The 16,698-nt window shown below is 42.1% G+C and overlaps 1 protein-coding gene across 2 annotated transcripts in view; it reads left to right on the top strand.

Moving 5' to 3' along the window:
• The window catches only part of Bmper (BMP binding endothelial regulator), a 258,331-nt gene that overhangs the window by 124,600 nt on the left and 117,033 nt on the right, over positions 1 to 16,698 (top strand). For both annotated transcript variants that reach the window (XM_052188805.1, XM_052188804.1), the window contains exon 7: positions 11,528 to 11,627. In XM_052188805.1, coding sequence (XP_052044765.1) covers positions 11,528 to 11,627 — 100 coding nt within the window. The remainder of the gene's footprint in view (positions 1 to 11,527; positions 11,628 to 16,698) is intronic.

Raw genomic sequence — 16,698 nt, 5'->3', positions numbered from 1 at the left:
TTTTTTCCCCAATCTTAATTATTAATATTAACTTTTTTTGGTTTTTTTGTTTGTTTGGTTTTGGTTTTTTTGAGACAGAATTTCTCTTTGTAGCCCTGGCTGTCCTGGAACTCACTCTGTAAACCAGGCTAGCCTTGAACTCAGAAATCTGCCTGTCTCTGCCTCCCAAGTGCTGGGATTAAAGGTGTGCACCACCACCGCCGGCAATATTAACTTTCATATCACATAGCACACAGAAAATTTATTTGTCTATGGATGTATGTGAGTCACAGAGTGGATATAAATTAAAGAGACTACAGAGTTAAGAGGGCTTGAGAAGTGTGCAGACAGAGATGCACAGAGCAAGCGTGTGTATGTAAAAGACAATGAACCTAACCAGCTCTAGAGAATCTTGTTCAGGCTGCAGGAGAGTCAGAGTGGAAAGAAGGGATGTCATCAGCTGCAGAGACTGATCCAGAGCAAGAGGGCAGGTATGTGTTCAGAAGTGGGTGAGCAAGTGGACAGACAGACAGACAGGCAGGCAGCAGTCAAGTAGGCCACTTGAAAGCTCAGGGACAGTCAGGAGTTCTTTGTGCTTCAGTCACAAACTAGTTATCAGATAGATGTCCAGTCACTGTGGGGCTGCTGCTTTGACAGTGTTAGCTGTCTATCACTTTGTGGGGTCCCAGTGATAAAGTTAGATCCTTTCCCTGGATTGCCCTATCCAGTGAGTTCTTAGGCCTGGATTCCCTGATAGGCATTTAATTGTATTTCAGTAATTAATTTGAAGCTGAGATGAAATCTTGTTTTTTAGTGGTATCTGCCAGAATACTGCACCTAGGAAACCTTCAAAGGCTTCTAAATATAATTTATCAAAATATTGTGTGTGTGTGTGTGTGTGTGTATGGGGGATAGTTCACCCACTAGACACATTTTAATTAAGGGTAATTTATTGCAGCACAACCAGTATTTTTATAACATTAAGAAACTTCACTAGAGCACAAGTATCTTTTGAGTTATTTTTAGCCTTAATTGACAACTCAATGAGTAGACATTTAACCAAACCCGAAATAGTTCTGTTGTAACTATGGTCTCACTGTGGGGCTAGCCACTGTGGAAGACAGAAGAAACAGTGTTCTGTCCTCCTTGAATTCATAACCCTGTTTGGGACAAACTGTGTCCATATGAATAACTGCACCAAATATTCAGCAATGATTAACTAGTTTAGGTGGTCAAACTTGAGGTTACGAGCTTTAGGGAATCGATTCACCAGTGCTAAATGGTGTGTTTTTTCCGGCTATCTGACATTTTTAGACCCTTCTGTCCCAGTAGAGGTCACATGAGACTTTCCTTTTTTGGCACATGAGCAGGCTTGTTATAGGCGGATAAGGAAGCTGGGGGAAGCTGTGAGGCATGCGCTGGGCAGTGCTGTTGTGAGGCATGCGCTGTGCAGTGCTGTCATTTCCTTCCTTTTAGGGCTGGCTGTAATTCACAGGAAGTGTGACTTCTGAATGTTTGCTCTCTTCATCTCTCTGGAAGCAGGCCAGCCTGTGAGGAGAGCATTTGATGTGTCAGCGGTGGGTTTGCGACAGCTTTGACTACTTATATGATGAGGAAAGACTGAACTTTGATAGAAAATGGGAAAATAGGGAAAGGGGATAATAGTTTTCCGTTTGTGTTCTCTCTCTCTCTCTCTCTCTCTCTCTCTCTCTCTCTCTCTCTCTCTCTCTCTCTCTCTGTCTCACACACACACACACACACTCACACACACTCACTCTCTTTCTCCAGGTGGTAGTTAAAAAACTCTTCTACCTGGGTGGTCTGAATGATCTCTTCAGTGGTTTTAAATGTTTATGTATTGACGGAGTCCCACCCATGTGACCAGTGTCATCTTCCTTGGGACAGATGTGGAGAGCCTTATTGAGGTGCCATGCCACCTTGCAGGAACTTGATATGACCAATGTGAAGTTCCTCTCCCAGTCTTTGAGAGGGAACTGCTGTGTCCTGTGCCATAATCCCCTCCACCTAGGGTGGAATGCTCAGACAAAGGTGAAGCCTATTGTTCTTTAAGGACCTGCAGTTTCCTGAAAAACACTAGCCACCTGTGGAGCAACTGAACTGATTCTGCTGCCGGACTTTAACCCCTGCCTATATATATTGGGAGTTCTTCATGAAACTTTGAGACCTTGAATAGCGGGTGTTATCTTGGTCTCTGTTTCCTTTTTGCCACCTTCCCATACATCACCAGTGTCTCTTCCAGGTAACCTGTTCGATGTAACTGTGGGCAGTTACAGACAGAGCCCTTATGTTTCAGCTGACCCTTGTCTCCTACTTCTGTGGAACCAACAAGCCAGGGCTAAACAATATGTTTGAGTTTCTGCAATTTTCCTCCTCCCTAGGGTATTTGGTTTGAAATATTACCTGACCTTGGTCTCATGGGGTCATCTTACCTTCCCACTTCTAAAACAGAGACGGGGATCAAATGTGAGTCTCCACAATCAGTTGGACTTTCCTCAAGTGACACACTGGACATATTCATAATTTCGGTGTCTTCAAGAATAGAACATTTAAACTTGGGGTAGAGCAGGAATTTCTGAATTTTTCTCATTAAAGCAAAAAGATAATACAAAAGCACAAAACAAAAACCCTAAACTGTTGCCATTCAGCTAATTGACAAGGAAAGTCATAAGACCAAGCATTTGAAGGGGAAAAAGAGACACATAAGTAACAATATCGGAGCACTATTCCTTGAAGATCAGATTAGTTGAACATCGAGCATTTGTATTGCCGACTTTGTAGTTAACCTGATGCCTATTTCAGGAAAGTGTGCTGTCTCTGCCTCTCACTGCTGCGTTTGAAATCTGCATGTTCAAGTCTGGGGTGCTCACTTCTATGGCTGTTGATAGATGGAGTCTAGCTGTGATATCAGCAGGCACAGGACCACAGCACATGGCTGTGTGATCCCTTCACTGGGACCAGAACAGACAATTGACTCTACTTTTTGTGATAGTCTTGGAGTATGATGAACAAACTCTTTAGGAGTCACATGAGAACACTGACGTCACTTCAGAGCTTGTTGACATGGTCAGAGGGTGACAGACACAAACTTACAGTGTAGTGAGAGCCTTGACTTGAGTCATGGTTAGCTGCGATGGTATCACCAAGAAAGCGATGGCTGTTAAGGCAACAAGGACAACTTTCCTACTTTGCAAAAGTTGTTCTTGACGATGCCTGTGTAAAAATGGCCTGCTTGAAATAGTAGGGAAAGAGGAACAAAGTGAGGATTCAGATGCTTTGCTTAAGTTTTGATTACGTTTAATCAGGACGATGTACAAATATAGAAGAGGTCCTGGATTTATTCAGGTCACAAACCATACAATAGGATTGGCATGGTAAGTTTTGGCTAGTACTTCTCCTTCTGTTAAACATTGGAAACTGGAACTTCTTCAGTGATGAGGAAACTTAAAAGAATAGCTTTAGAATGATTTAGTGACATTGGTTTTGAAATGTCTCATCTGAGCCTGCACAGAGAAATTAAATACCATTTCTCTGGAAATAGTTGTAGAAGGCATTTTTTTAAAATACAAAGATGTCCATGTCTCAACCCTATTTCAATGAATATGCCCATGAAATAGTGAAAGGAGTTGTGTGGATGTCTTAAGTTAAGAATCTGCCTGGGAGGGTTTGCCTGGATTGCCTGGAATTGCCTCCATGTCAGTTACTTTTCCTGTTTCTCTCATGAACGTATTGACAAAATCCAATTAGTGGAGAACAGGTTTGTTTGGGCTCACGGTTTGAGTGTACATTCCGTCACTTCGGAAAGCCCAGATGGCAGGAGTTTGAAGTGACTGGTGACAGTCAGGAGGTCTGAAAGTGATAAATGCTGGAATCATCCCAGAATCCCCAGCCCATGGAATGGTGCAATCTACATTTAGGTTGAGTCCCACCTTAACTATACTGATCTGGAGAAACTCTTAAATTCATTCCCAGATTTTCTTTATGCCTATTATGAACCTCATGAAGTTGACAATGGAGACTGACCATTTTAGCTTCTTACAAAAGTCCATAATGAAGGAAGTCAGGGTCAGAGTCGGAATGGGATGATGGCTAGCAGGCCAGTAGTGGCAAATTTAAAGGTGATACACTAATGACTTTGAGCATCGTTGAAGGGGTCATGAGCCAAGGAAAGGGGCCACCTCTAGCAGCTGGGAAAGACAAAGGAAACTTTCTCCTATAGACCCCTAATACCTGATACAACTTCTGAGTTCTCTCTATGAACTTGATTCCTGACCTCTCACCTTCAAAGTTGTAAGCTAACACATATGTGCTATTTTGACTTCTGGGGTTTGTGTGGTAATTTGTTAGAGAAGCAGCAGGAAGCTAAAAACAGTAATATAAACAGTATGTGTACAAGACTTAGAAGTGCCCATGTGAAACAGAGAGAATTTAATTCAGGACGGTTCTATATTCAGAATGTTGGCACATAGCTCTTTGTATCTCAGTGAGTACAAAAGCAGCTTTGATGAATGTCCGTCTAGCAGGCCTCCCTCGGGACTTATTATGGCTGAGGGTTTTTTATGTGATAAATGGGTATCTTGGTGGAGTTTCATTGACATGCCCTTGACTATCTGTGTGCAAAATCAAAGTTGGATTTTATTTTATCATTTGTCAAGGGAAACTCACCTGGAGGCATGATGCTCAGGCCAAAGCTTCTAAGTCTGAAGAAAAGATAGGAAGAAAACCTGCTGGTCTCAGCAGAGATTCCTTAGTGACTCACAGCCCTACGAAGGCCATATCATGCTTCTTTCCACACCGCCCATGTCTTCTGACATCTTCCTTTCCAAGTATGGAAATAAGATGGACCTGGTTCTTCTCTCAAAGCATACCACTCTATCTAGCAAAAAGCTCCGCCTTCTAGAACACACATCCTAAGTCAATGTTAGAGGCTATGATGTATACTAACATATGTAAGTGCTTGTTAGTGATGATATGCTGATCTAGCTCTGCGGTTCTCATCAAGGTGTGATTCCAAGTCCCCAGGAAGGGCACAGTGATGCCTGGAGTCACTTTCAGTTGTCACAGGCAGCGGTGCTGTAGAGTGCCAGCTATAACAGAGGACATCCTCATAGCAAAGAGTTACCTCACCTCAAGTGTCAATAAGTCACAATTTTAGATATAGTTATCCACTGTGGTAAGTCTGACAAATACACATAGTTATTACTTATACCACAGTGGCAACCACACACATATCCTGTTGCAGTGTGCATACCATGTAAGGGTGTTTCATTCAATAGTGGGGTCTTTATATGATAGCTGCCCTTAAGATTGTATCAGTCATGTAGCAAGCCATCTTAACTCAAAAACACTCTATCAGGGTTGCACAATGACAGGATTGCTCAACGATGCCCAATGATACGTTCCTGCAATTGTTATCAGTCTCATTAAGTGACCTAGGACTGTATGCTGCCCTTAAGGAAGTCTTTCATTGATGTAAAACTGTATCACCTTGTGAGATGAAGCTGCTATATTTGCATCAAAAATTATGTGTGCCCCATTGAGAGAGAATAAATGTTAAAACAGAAGATGAGGGTAAGGGGAGATTCCTGAGGATGGAGGGTTCCAGAGACCTCGGCAAGGAGAAGAGATTAAAGCAGGATTTCAATAGGAGTTGATAACACGGTTTGAAAGGAAAGATGTATGCATCAAGAAGATGAAAGACATGGTGTATGTTTGTGGATAGCAAAGAATTAAAACATATTGAAACCCTATGTTTATGCTGGAATTGAATGAAGAAACTGGTAAACATATATTTTTCCTTTTTTAAAAAAAAATTATTTAATTTTGTTTTTTACAGTCCAGATTTTATTCCCCTCACAGTCCACCCTTTGACTGTTCCACATCCTATACCTCCTACTCCAACCCCTGTCAGGGATGTCCCCACTCCCCATATCCCACCCTATCAAACCTCCCCACTCCCTGGGGAGTCTAGTCTCTTGAGGGTAAGTGCATCTTTTCTGACTGAGTCAGACCTGGCAGTCCTCTGTGTATATGTGTTGGGGACCTAATATCAGCTGGTGTATGCTGCCTGCTTGGTCTCCCAATGTCTGAGAGATCTCAGGCATCCAGATTAGTTGAGACTGCAGGTCTTTCTACAGGGTAGCCCTCCTCCTTACTTCTTCCAGCTTTTCCCTAATTCAGCCACAGGGGTCAGCAGCTTCTGTCCACTGGTTGGGTGTAAATAGCTGCATCTGCTCCTTCAGTTGCTTGTTGGGTCTTTCAGAGGGCAGTCATTATAGACCTCTTTTTGTGAGCACACCATAGCCCCAGTAATGGTGTCCGGCCTTGGGGCCTTCCCTTGAGCTGGATGCCAATTTGGGCCTGTCACTGGTCCTCCTTTTCCTCACGCTCTTCTCTGTTTTTGTTCCTGAAGTTCTTCCAGACAGGAACAATTATGGGTCAGAGTTCTTGACTGGGATGGCAACCCCATCTCTCACTTGATGCCCCCTGTCTTTCTGCTGGAGGTGGACTCTACAAGTTCCCTCTCCCTGCTGTAAGGCATTTCATCTAAGGTCCCTCCCTTTGAGTCCTGAGAGTCTCTTACCTCCCAGGTCTTTGATACATTCTAGAGGGTCCACCTACCTCCTACCTCCCGAGGTTGCCTGTTTCCATTCTTTCTGCTGGCCTTCAGGGCTTCAGTCCTGTTTCCCCCACCCAATACCTAACCTTGTTCCTCTCTTTTCCCCCATCCTCTTTCTCACGCAGGTCCCTACCTCCACCTCCCCTACTGTGATTGTTTTCTTCTCCCTCCCAAGTGGGATTGATGTGTCCTCACTTAGGTCCTTCAGCTTGCTAAAATTTTTGAGGTCTGTGGATTGTATTTTGGGTATTCTGTATTTTTTTTTGTAATATCCACTTATTGGTGAGTACATACCATGCATGTCCTTTTGGTTCTGAGTTACCTCACTCAGGGTGATATTTTCTAGTTCCATCCATTTGCTTCCAAAGCTCAGGATGTCCTCGTTCTTAATAGTTGAGTAGTATTCCATTGCATAAATGAACCACATTTTCTGTATCCATTCTTCTGTTATGGAACATTCTCGTTGTTTGCAGCTTTTGTCTATCACAAACAAAGCTGCTATGAACATAGTGAAACAGTGTCCCTGTGGCATGGTAGGACATCTTTTGAGTATATTCCCAGGAGTGGGATAGCTTGATCTTCAGGTAGATCTATATCCAGTTTTCTGAGGAATCTCCAGATTGATTTCCAGAGTTGTTGTGAAACTGATAAAAAATGTTATGGTACCTTTGCAAGGTAGGCTCATGCTGGATTAAAGTTCTGATACATCTCAGTATTCTCAATGATGCAATACAATTCATTTACTGCTCTTCTTACTTTAGTGCTAGTTTCTGGGGTAGATTTTCCTAAGGTGACCATGTACTCAGACTCTAAACTCCTTCCCACTGGTCAACCACCCTATAAAGAGAAATGTGAAAGACAGGAGATTATAGGAGGAATTTTTGTTTATCAGGTCTATGGATGTTTTATATTATTTTCATTGATTAAAAACTAGCCTTATGACCATGGCTTTCTACAGGGGGTCCAGACATGTTTGTTGAGAGCTCAAAGAAGCAGGGCTTGGTGAATTTATGGCTTCTACATTGCCTTTTGATGGAAATAAGTTGAACTTAGTGTTATATGAAGTGGTGAGCCATCCTCAGCCTTAGCAAGGATGAGAGTGTGCTAACTGGTAATGAAGGTTCCATAAAGATGTGGAGTCTTCTTTTATTATTATATATGCCATCCTTAAACAAGTATGTGATATATGTGATAAAACAATGGAATGTTGGATAGCTTCTGAAGAGGAGTCCTTTATGTATGGATATGTCTAGGATGGGTGATTGGGAGAAAGTCGAGGAAACCAAATTGAGTGAAACATGAGAGAGAGAGAGAGAGAGAGAGAGAGAGAGAGAGAGAGAGAGAGAGAGAGAGAGAGAGAGAGAATAAATTGGAGTTCTCCATTAGTCCCTTTCCCTTAGGGCTTGGGAAACATGGCAGATGACGGGGAGGAAGAGCTGTCAGAGATAGAGGGGCTGAAGATACCAGGAGAATGTTTCCCATAGAATCAACTCAACAGGGCTCATAGGGGCTCACAGAGACTGAAGCAGCAATCATGGAGCCTGCTTGGTTCTGAGCTATGTCCTCTATGAGTATGTTATTGTTAACTTGGTGTTCTTTGAGACACTGTAACAGTAGGAGTAGGGTGTGTGTGTGTTGTCTGTTATTATGACCCTTTTCCCTCCTACTAGGTTGTGTCACCTAGCCCTGAGTGAGGGTTTTGCCTTGCTGTATCTTGTTCTACTGTGGTCAGTTGATATCCTGGGGAGGCCTCCTCTTCTCTGATAGGCAACAGAGAAATGTATCTGGGGGAGAAGGAAAGCGTGTGTGTGGGAACTGGGTGTAGAGGAATGAGGTGAAACTGATGTCTGGATGTATTAGAAACAAACAAACACATAAGGTACTCATGAAGAGCTGATAGAGTCTGAGGTAACCAGTTGCCATAACATATGTTCAGTTTTAGAAATGTCTGCTTATGCTGTTTTAAACCAGTTAGTGTATTGTTTAGCCACAGGTTATAGTTCCACAAGGATCTCCTCTGAGCTGAAACTATAGAAGCAGGTTGTGAGCTGCAACTGTGTTGTTCCTAGCAAGGGCTGGCACTTTCATTGGAAGCATTAACTGGAACCAGCCTGGGGACGTGGGCTGTGCCACCGGACTGCAACCCAAACAAAATAAAACTTGACTAAGCCAGCAAACCCAGACTGGAGTTCAAGTTACTTTAACAGACTCTAGGGAAACACAAAGTGCAGTTGTATTAGCTATGCAAAATTTGCTCTTTGACCTTACAGCAAGGGAAGTCACCGGTGCACACATAATATTTTGCCAGCATTGCAAAGTGTTGGACACGTTAACTTTTAGCAATTATGCAATAGTTTAAAACTTTTAATTTTAAAATATGCTTTAAAAATAGATGCTGATCCAACAAGAACAGAGGATAGCAATGAAAAGACTGTGCTGTCTGCACACCTAAGAGAGGCTAGCACACAGACAGCCTTGTGCGGCCAAAGATTTAGAGTTTAAGAAATTGCTCACAGATGAATTTCTTAGAAATCAAAAGCAAGGGTCAGCACTGTCCTATCCTCCCTCCAGAGGTAACCTCTGTGTCTTATGCATAAGCTGGGGCCATGTCAAGGCCTTGCCCAGACTCATGTTACCCACCACTGAGGTCTGATGACAGATCTCTAAGTTCAGGTTTAAGCAGAGTTGAGAGAGAATTCTCAGAACAAGCCATGGCTCTTGGGTGATTTTTAATGTTTCTTGGTCTGGAAATAATATAAAAACAGGAGTGTATTTTGTGGTATTTTTGAATGTTTTGTATTGGTTTAGGGAACAATCCAACACTAAAGAAGCTCAAAAACAACAAATCTTTAAGAAGACTTTACATGACTTCTTTTACTACTTTTCTCCACCAAACAAAAACAAACAACAAACAGTAATAATAAAAATGACTGGAACAATTAGAGAACACAGAAACTAAGGACAGGGCAGGATAGGTTGGGGAGAGGCAAAGCTAACTGGGTCTTCTGCTCATGCGCACAGGTCTAGGGAGGGTAAAGGAAATGCTGGCAACTTGGTCTTTCCCTCGAAGGACCGGGGCCCTTTAAGGCCCAAGTTTCTCTTTTGCCAAGGCAAAAGTGTTCTTGAGACATGAACACTCCATCTGAGCTCCATGGGGAGCTCTAAGTACATTAGTTCTCTAGCATAAAACCAAGAGAACCCAGTCTTAGGGATCAGAGGAAGCCCTGAGCAAGTGAAGTCTTGGGAAAATGTCCAGGACATGGTCATGCCAAGGACCCCAGAGCCTCAGAGCCATTGAGGAATGGTAAAGTGCTAACCGTACCCCGACTCATGGGGTTGGAATGAGGTTGAGGCTTATTAGGAAACATCAAAGCCTTCCCTTATGGTTTATGTGAGGGTATTGATATTATATGCAGAGTATGTCTATTATGGCTTTCTGTCCTGGAATATTTATGTTCTGAAGATTGTTACTCTATGAAGACTGCTCCTACTGAGACTAGTCAAGCCTGCCTGCTTGATCCAGCTATATACCACAAACCTGCCTCCTTGTTTATGAATAATAACCCCATCTACCTGTTCAGCTATATGCAGTAACCCCACTTCCCTACCCAACTATAAACATGTAGTTCTTATAGATCCTAGATAACCTGGTTCTAGCTTTTCTGTGTCAGGATTTTCATCTATCTGCCTTTTCTTTATTTCTTCACTGCCCCTGTCAGATTTGTTTTAGAGACCAAGCAAGGACCTATTGATTACCTATTGATCTATTTACCAAATTTACTTAATATCTGAAAAAAAGACTTTATTCATACGGTTCATTTAGGGATTTGTATTGCATTAGGACAGTCTGGATGCCAGCCTTGTGGGTTTGTAGATGTGAACTAACTGGGAAGCATTTTTTTTTCATGTTCCAGCTTTCTGAACTTTCAGTTACAACTCACTGAGACGACATGATCCAGACTGATGGAGGAGTTCACATCTCTGCCTTGTAGAAAGAACATAGAGACTGATAGGCAGAGAGATGGGGAGGGCTCTGAGTCAAGAGGATGAGAAAGAGTATCAAGGATAAGGAAGGGGTTCTTGGTGTTTGAAGGAGGAACTATTCAAAATATCCAGAGTCTTCAAAACTTCCAGTAGAGGCCTCAGAGGTGCTACCAGATCTTCCAGTGTCAGCCATTACAACTTTATAACGATTAGTGGAACCAGATTTTGTGGCGTGTTCATCAACCACTGAAATTGTCCTCCTACACACTGGCTTCCAGAGCATCCACCTTTAGCAGGTGGGTTGCCTCCTCTGGTCGAGCACTCTTTGGACCATCCTCCAACATCTGAAAGCTGAGGCTGAGGGTGTCCGTTTATTGTAGGAAGATGTCTACAGAAAGATGGCATCAGAGAGATTAAAAAAATGTCATCAATTAAGACTCCTTTGCTTAGTTAAGGGATGGCTGACAAGAGTAGTAATCATCAGAATGGTACCACATCCTGGAGCCACTGGCATTGGTGGCTTCTGTTTTTTGTTATTGTCCTTGTTTTATGCTTCTTTACTTTAAAATGAAGTTTTGTATCCTAGGAAATCTGAGATGGTTGGGTTACCCTAAGCGTATGCCAAAGCAAGGCTTGAGAAAGGAAATGATGACGAAAAGTGTGTGGGGTCTTGGAAAGGATGATGCCTGCAACCATATAGCTGAGGGTCATCTTTTCACAGCTATGATCTGTAAGGCCTACAGGAAAGATGAAAGAGATGCTTGGTGGTGGTGGTGGTGGGGCATGGAATCCCAGGCTTACACTCACACTTAATAGTCCAGAAGCAAATCCTAAAGAAAGGTCTTGTGTTTGTTCTAGCCGTCTTAGTTGTATCACCTACGTGCACTGACTTTTCTAAATATGCTTTTTTTCTCTCTCTTTTCTTAGGGAGGCAGGACACAGTGCGTGAGAGAAGTCTGTCCCATTCTCTCTTGTCCCCAGCACCTTAGTCACACACCCTCAGGACAGTGCTGCCCCAAATGTTTGGGTGAGTGACAGTTTTCAGGTTGAAGAACGATGTGATTTCTTCCTGAAGTTACTGCTGAGTGTATGATATATATGTTGAGTTGTGGCACGGTAGAGACAGCTGCTCCTTCTCACTGTGTGACTAAGCCTTGGCTCTAACTTGTGGTCTGCTCAGAAGCTGCTCTTCCATCCTTGACTTCCGGTCATCATTGGCTTCTGGAGCATGGCGTGCAGATGCAATCTGGCTAGTGTCTGGTGGGTTGAGAATGGTGCTGAAGAAAGAGTCTAGCTGAACACATGACTGTTAGGATCACGCAGTGAAGGCATTTTGAAGTGAATGTATGGAAGACTGTAAGCTGAAATTACCTGAGAGCCAAAAGTACTCAGAAGAATACGATGCCAGGAATTGAGAACTTGGAATGAACAGCAGTTGGTGCCTGACAGGGAGGGAGTATCTGTTATCACACTGAGCCTTTACCACAGACCAGGTACTGCCCATAATTTATATGGTTTTTATCCTTGAATCTTCTTGAGAAGCTGCATAACATAGCTGCTGAAACCAGAACTCTCACCTGCAGCACCAGCACAGTTACTAGTTTTAATCCCCTTAGAAGAAGAATCCCCTAGAAGAAGGAAGATTCTCTAATCTGAAGAGATGCTAAGGGAAGCTGATCACCTCTGGCTTGAACTGTGTTGATTGTTTCTCGGGGTCTCTGTATTATTCTGTTATGGCTTCAGACATTGTTTCTTCTATCACCACCTCCAGCAATCTTTGCATTCTAGGGTGCAATTGAATCAAGGCCTGCGGAGCACATTTCACTGAAGGTTTGCAACCAGCAAATGGGACTGTTTTGCACAGGTGTAGCACGGATATCCTAAAATGGAACCCTAAGCTTCCTAGCTCACAAAAGTCCTCAATTGTTTTGTCTTTGGGAGATTTTCACCATTTATCTCTTTGATTTGGCTTCAACCCCTGGCGATTCAACCCTTGCCCCCTTTGGACTCTTTCCTGTCATCCACAGTCGTTTTCGCACTTATTTCCTTCCTTCACAGAGTATCACACCTTCAGTTTGGCTTCTTTCTCTAACAGAAATGTCAGATAAAGGCATTTGTGTTACACTGTTTCTCCTCATTGCACGAATTCTACTACAATTTCATCTAACAATTCCTGACTTTCTATTTCATGCACAAACACATACTTTTAAGCAAATACGGAATAATTAGAAGAACAAGAGAGACTTGCTAAATGCACTGGGTTAAAGACGTTTTCATGTAGTTGTGCTTCACTTGTTGTCTGTCCACATGTGCTGCCCTGAATGGAAACCAGTGTAGTAGATGCTGCCAAACTGAGGGCATGGTGGAACCCGTGTCATCTAAATGGGAGTTCATCAAAGAGGAAGAGGTGATTGGACATGGCCTTGTAGATAAATAACACGGATTAGAGCTTTGAAGCAAATGCTGTTGGTGTGCTGAGACTAGTTAAAAGTTTCCCACACAAGCAATGGCTGTTGTACTTGGTACACATTTTACTGTTCACTTGTGTTTTTAAGGTAGACCACAAAAAGAACAGTAAGTTTTGGGAAATATAAAGATCATAATTCTGCCAAGTGAGACCCTTCTTATCTTTGTGCTAAGCCTGACTGGAATGATACCGAATGGCTCAGATCAAGCTGTCCAGGCTGCCTCTGAACCACTCCCTGGAATGTTTTGTGTTGGGCCATGATGACTATGGGATTAAAGTGAGATTTTGTGTTCTGGTGAAAAAAACACATCCTCACAACAACAAAAGCAAACATCAGGAAACTTTCTGGTTGCTGAAACCTGAATGTAATTCCACTTCTGGCTGACTGGATACTGAATTGCTCTTAGATTTTTCTCTTGACCGGGCTGCCTGCATGTGGAATACCTCTGCCACTTGGATTGCAGAATTTCCTCCCTTTGCTCATTCTCAATGGAGCATCTCATCAAAGATCAGGATACACAGAGCAGTTAGTCGCCAAGACACCTTTCCATATGGCATAGCCCAGGATAATACTGGAATTACATCACCACTAACAAGTCTAATAGTTATCATCTGCCATCTGCTGGGAGTTCTGATAAGAAGCAGGCACTTTGCTAAGATTTATATCCGTAATTGTAGGTATAATTTACATTTTGTGAGGGTTAATTTAAGGCAGTGGTCACATCTAATTCAGGAAATAACTTGTAGTGCCTGTTCAGGAATCAATCAATAGATCAGTCAATTCATAGATCCTTTCATGTATGCTCTGCCCACTCAGCAATCTATTCACTGATGTAGTAGTATCGAGTAATAACAGTACAAGCTAAAGACTGTGCAACAATTGGAGAGCGCCATGTATCCTAAGAGGTGGAAGAACATCTGGTGAGGCGATGCAGACTCTAGCCATGAATAAAAGGTATTTTATTTGATTTATAAGCAAGATTCTACACAGAGGCATTATCATATTATTTATGTTTGAGAGACAGAGTCTTGCCATGTAGCCCAGGCTGGTATTGAACTTGTGTTCTTCCTGTCTCTCTCTCCCAAGTCCTAGGACTGTTAAGTGTGTATTACATTGCTTATCTCTTTATGGAGCTTCGTATTGATTTTAAATTTTCTATTAGTTATTTAAGAATGTTACACAGTGTGTTCTGGTCATATTCACCCGCCTTCTCCAAGTCTTCCCAGATCAACTCTCACCTCCCCCATACACTCAACTTCATGTCCAAATCTAAATGAAATGAAATAACCAAAGCCAAAATAAAAAACCAAAATATTCTCGGGTATGTGGTTACATGCTTAGAGAAAACCAACTCTCCTCCCAGCAGCTAAAACAACTCAGAATAAGTCCTCAGCTTGGCTTGGGGATTTCACATCCTACTACCAACTCCACACTGGGCTTGTGTGTGGCACGGGCTTGCACAGGTCTTGTGTATTCTTTCACACCTGTTGAGAACTCATGGGCAGCTTCCTGACATTCCCACTAGATACTGTTTCCCTATAGTCAGTCACCCAGCCCCTGTTTTTTATACTCTTTCTGTCTCCTCTTCTGAAATGAGCCCTGAGCCTTGGAGGAGGGGTTAGAGTATCTATGTCTCACAGCTGAGCATTCCCCAGTCTTCTACTTTCTGGGCCTTGGCTGGTGTGGGTCTCTGTTAATCACTATCTACTGCAGATAAGCTTAGCTGATGAGGGTTGACAGATGCATTGATATGGGCATAATGATTAGTCATTAGAAGTCTACTTAACACATTTTAGCAAAATACTAACAGGAAACTCTCCTCCATGGGGCATGGCCACGGCTGTCTAGCCATGGATTTTTGGCTTGCTAATGGTATCATTTATGAGGTTCATCTTGCAGAGTATGACAGCTGCGTCAGAAAGTGGCTGGTTACTTCCATAATGCCCATACCAATACTGTTCCAGTGGGCATGTCTTGCCAGGCCAGTCATTAATGTCGCTTGCCATCTTCACAGCTGGGTCAGAGTGATGATGAGTTTCCTCCTCTGGGAATGTGTAGAGCCCCTTCCAGCACAAAGCTAACAAGTAGGAACGAAACTTCCAGGTCAGCACTAGCTTGCTTTTTCATGTTTCATGATTCAAGGCTTTGGTGTCTTCAACAGTAGTCCACAAGTTCTAGCGGGTAACCAGGAACACTGGTAATAAATAGCCTGTACTGCTTAGGTCCGAGACATCAGCAGCCAACAATTCCACAATAAGTAACTCATTCCTGGCAATGGTCTTTTTATTTTTTTAGTCTTTAGTATATAATGCAGTTATTTCTTTGGTTATAGGGTAAATCCTCTCTCACTTATGCAAATAGAGGTTTTTTTTTTTTTTGGTTATAGGGTAAATCCTCTGTCTCTGTCTTGTGTCTCTCTGTCTCCCTGTCTCTCTCTCTCTCTTTCTCTCCCTCCCTCCCTCTCTCCCCCCCACTCACTCTCTCTCTCTTGTGTGTGTGTGTGTGTAAAGAGGGATATTTCCATATGACTTTTTCAAAAGAATTTTGTGCTATTAATTCCTCTTCATATTAACTGCTCTCTCCCCTCCATTACTTAAGTTAACCCTTTCGATTCTATGATTTCCTTTAAATGCTTTGAACACATCAGTATAGTTTTGTACCAATGTGTTCTGTCTCTATCCACTTGAAAGTCCCATGCTGTGGCTCCTCAGTAATTTTTTGAGTTCGATGTCCATTCCATTTGAAATATAAGTATCCGAAGACTCAAAACTAGCATGTACCTATGAGAGAAAATAGGAAACCTTGGACTTTCTGGATCTGGGTTATCTCACTGAGAATAATTTCCAGCTTCATCCATTTGCTTGAAAATTTCATTTTTGTTAATAGCTTAATAGTATCCCACTGTGTAAACATGCCACATTTTCTTTATACATTCATTAGTTGATGAATGGATAGCCTGTGTCCATACTATGGCCATTATGAGCAGAGGAGTAATAAACATGAATAAGCAGGTATTGTTATATTAGGATATGAATTCCTTCTGGAATATAACTGAGTTGACCATATGATAGATCTATTTTCAGCTTTTTGAGGAACTTCCAAACTTATTTGCATAGTAGCTACATCAGTTTGCCTCCCCACCAGCAGTGAGTAACTAACTGTTCCCCTTCCTTTCCCCCAAGCCAACATTCGTCCCTGTTTTTTATTTCTTTGTTTCTGCTGCTGTTTGTTTGTTTGATCTTAGTCACTCTGGCTGAGATAAGATGGAACATAAAAACAATTTTTAATTTGTATTTCTCTAATGACTAAATATGATGAACATTTTAAAACACATTTCTTAACCATTTGTATATCACTACTTGAGAATTTTTTTGTTTAGGCCCATGCCCTGTTTTTTAATTGAGTTGCTTAGTTCTTGGAGTTAATTTTTTTGAGTCACTTGTGTCTTGTAGATATTAATTCTTTGTCAAATATATAGCTAGAAAAGATTTCTTCCCATTATTTCGACTGCCTCTTTCCCAACTGATGGTATTTGTTGGATACCAACAATAATAGAAATGGAAGAAAGTATATAAACTTATGAAAACCAAGTAACTGAAATTAGGTGGTGGGAAAAATGTAAAGAGAAGG

This window comes from Apodemus sylvaticus, chromosome 7 (assembly GCF_947179515.1).
Source record: "Apodemus sylvaticus chromosome 7, mApoSyl1.1, whole genome shotgun sequence".
NCBI lineage: Eukaryota > Metazoa > Chordata > Mammalia > Rodentia > Muridae > Apodemus > Apodemus sylvaticus.
This window is presented reverse-complemented; position numbering and strand designations above follow the sequence as displayed.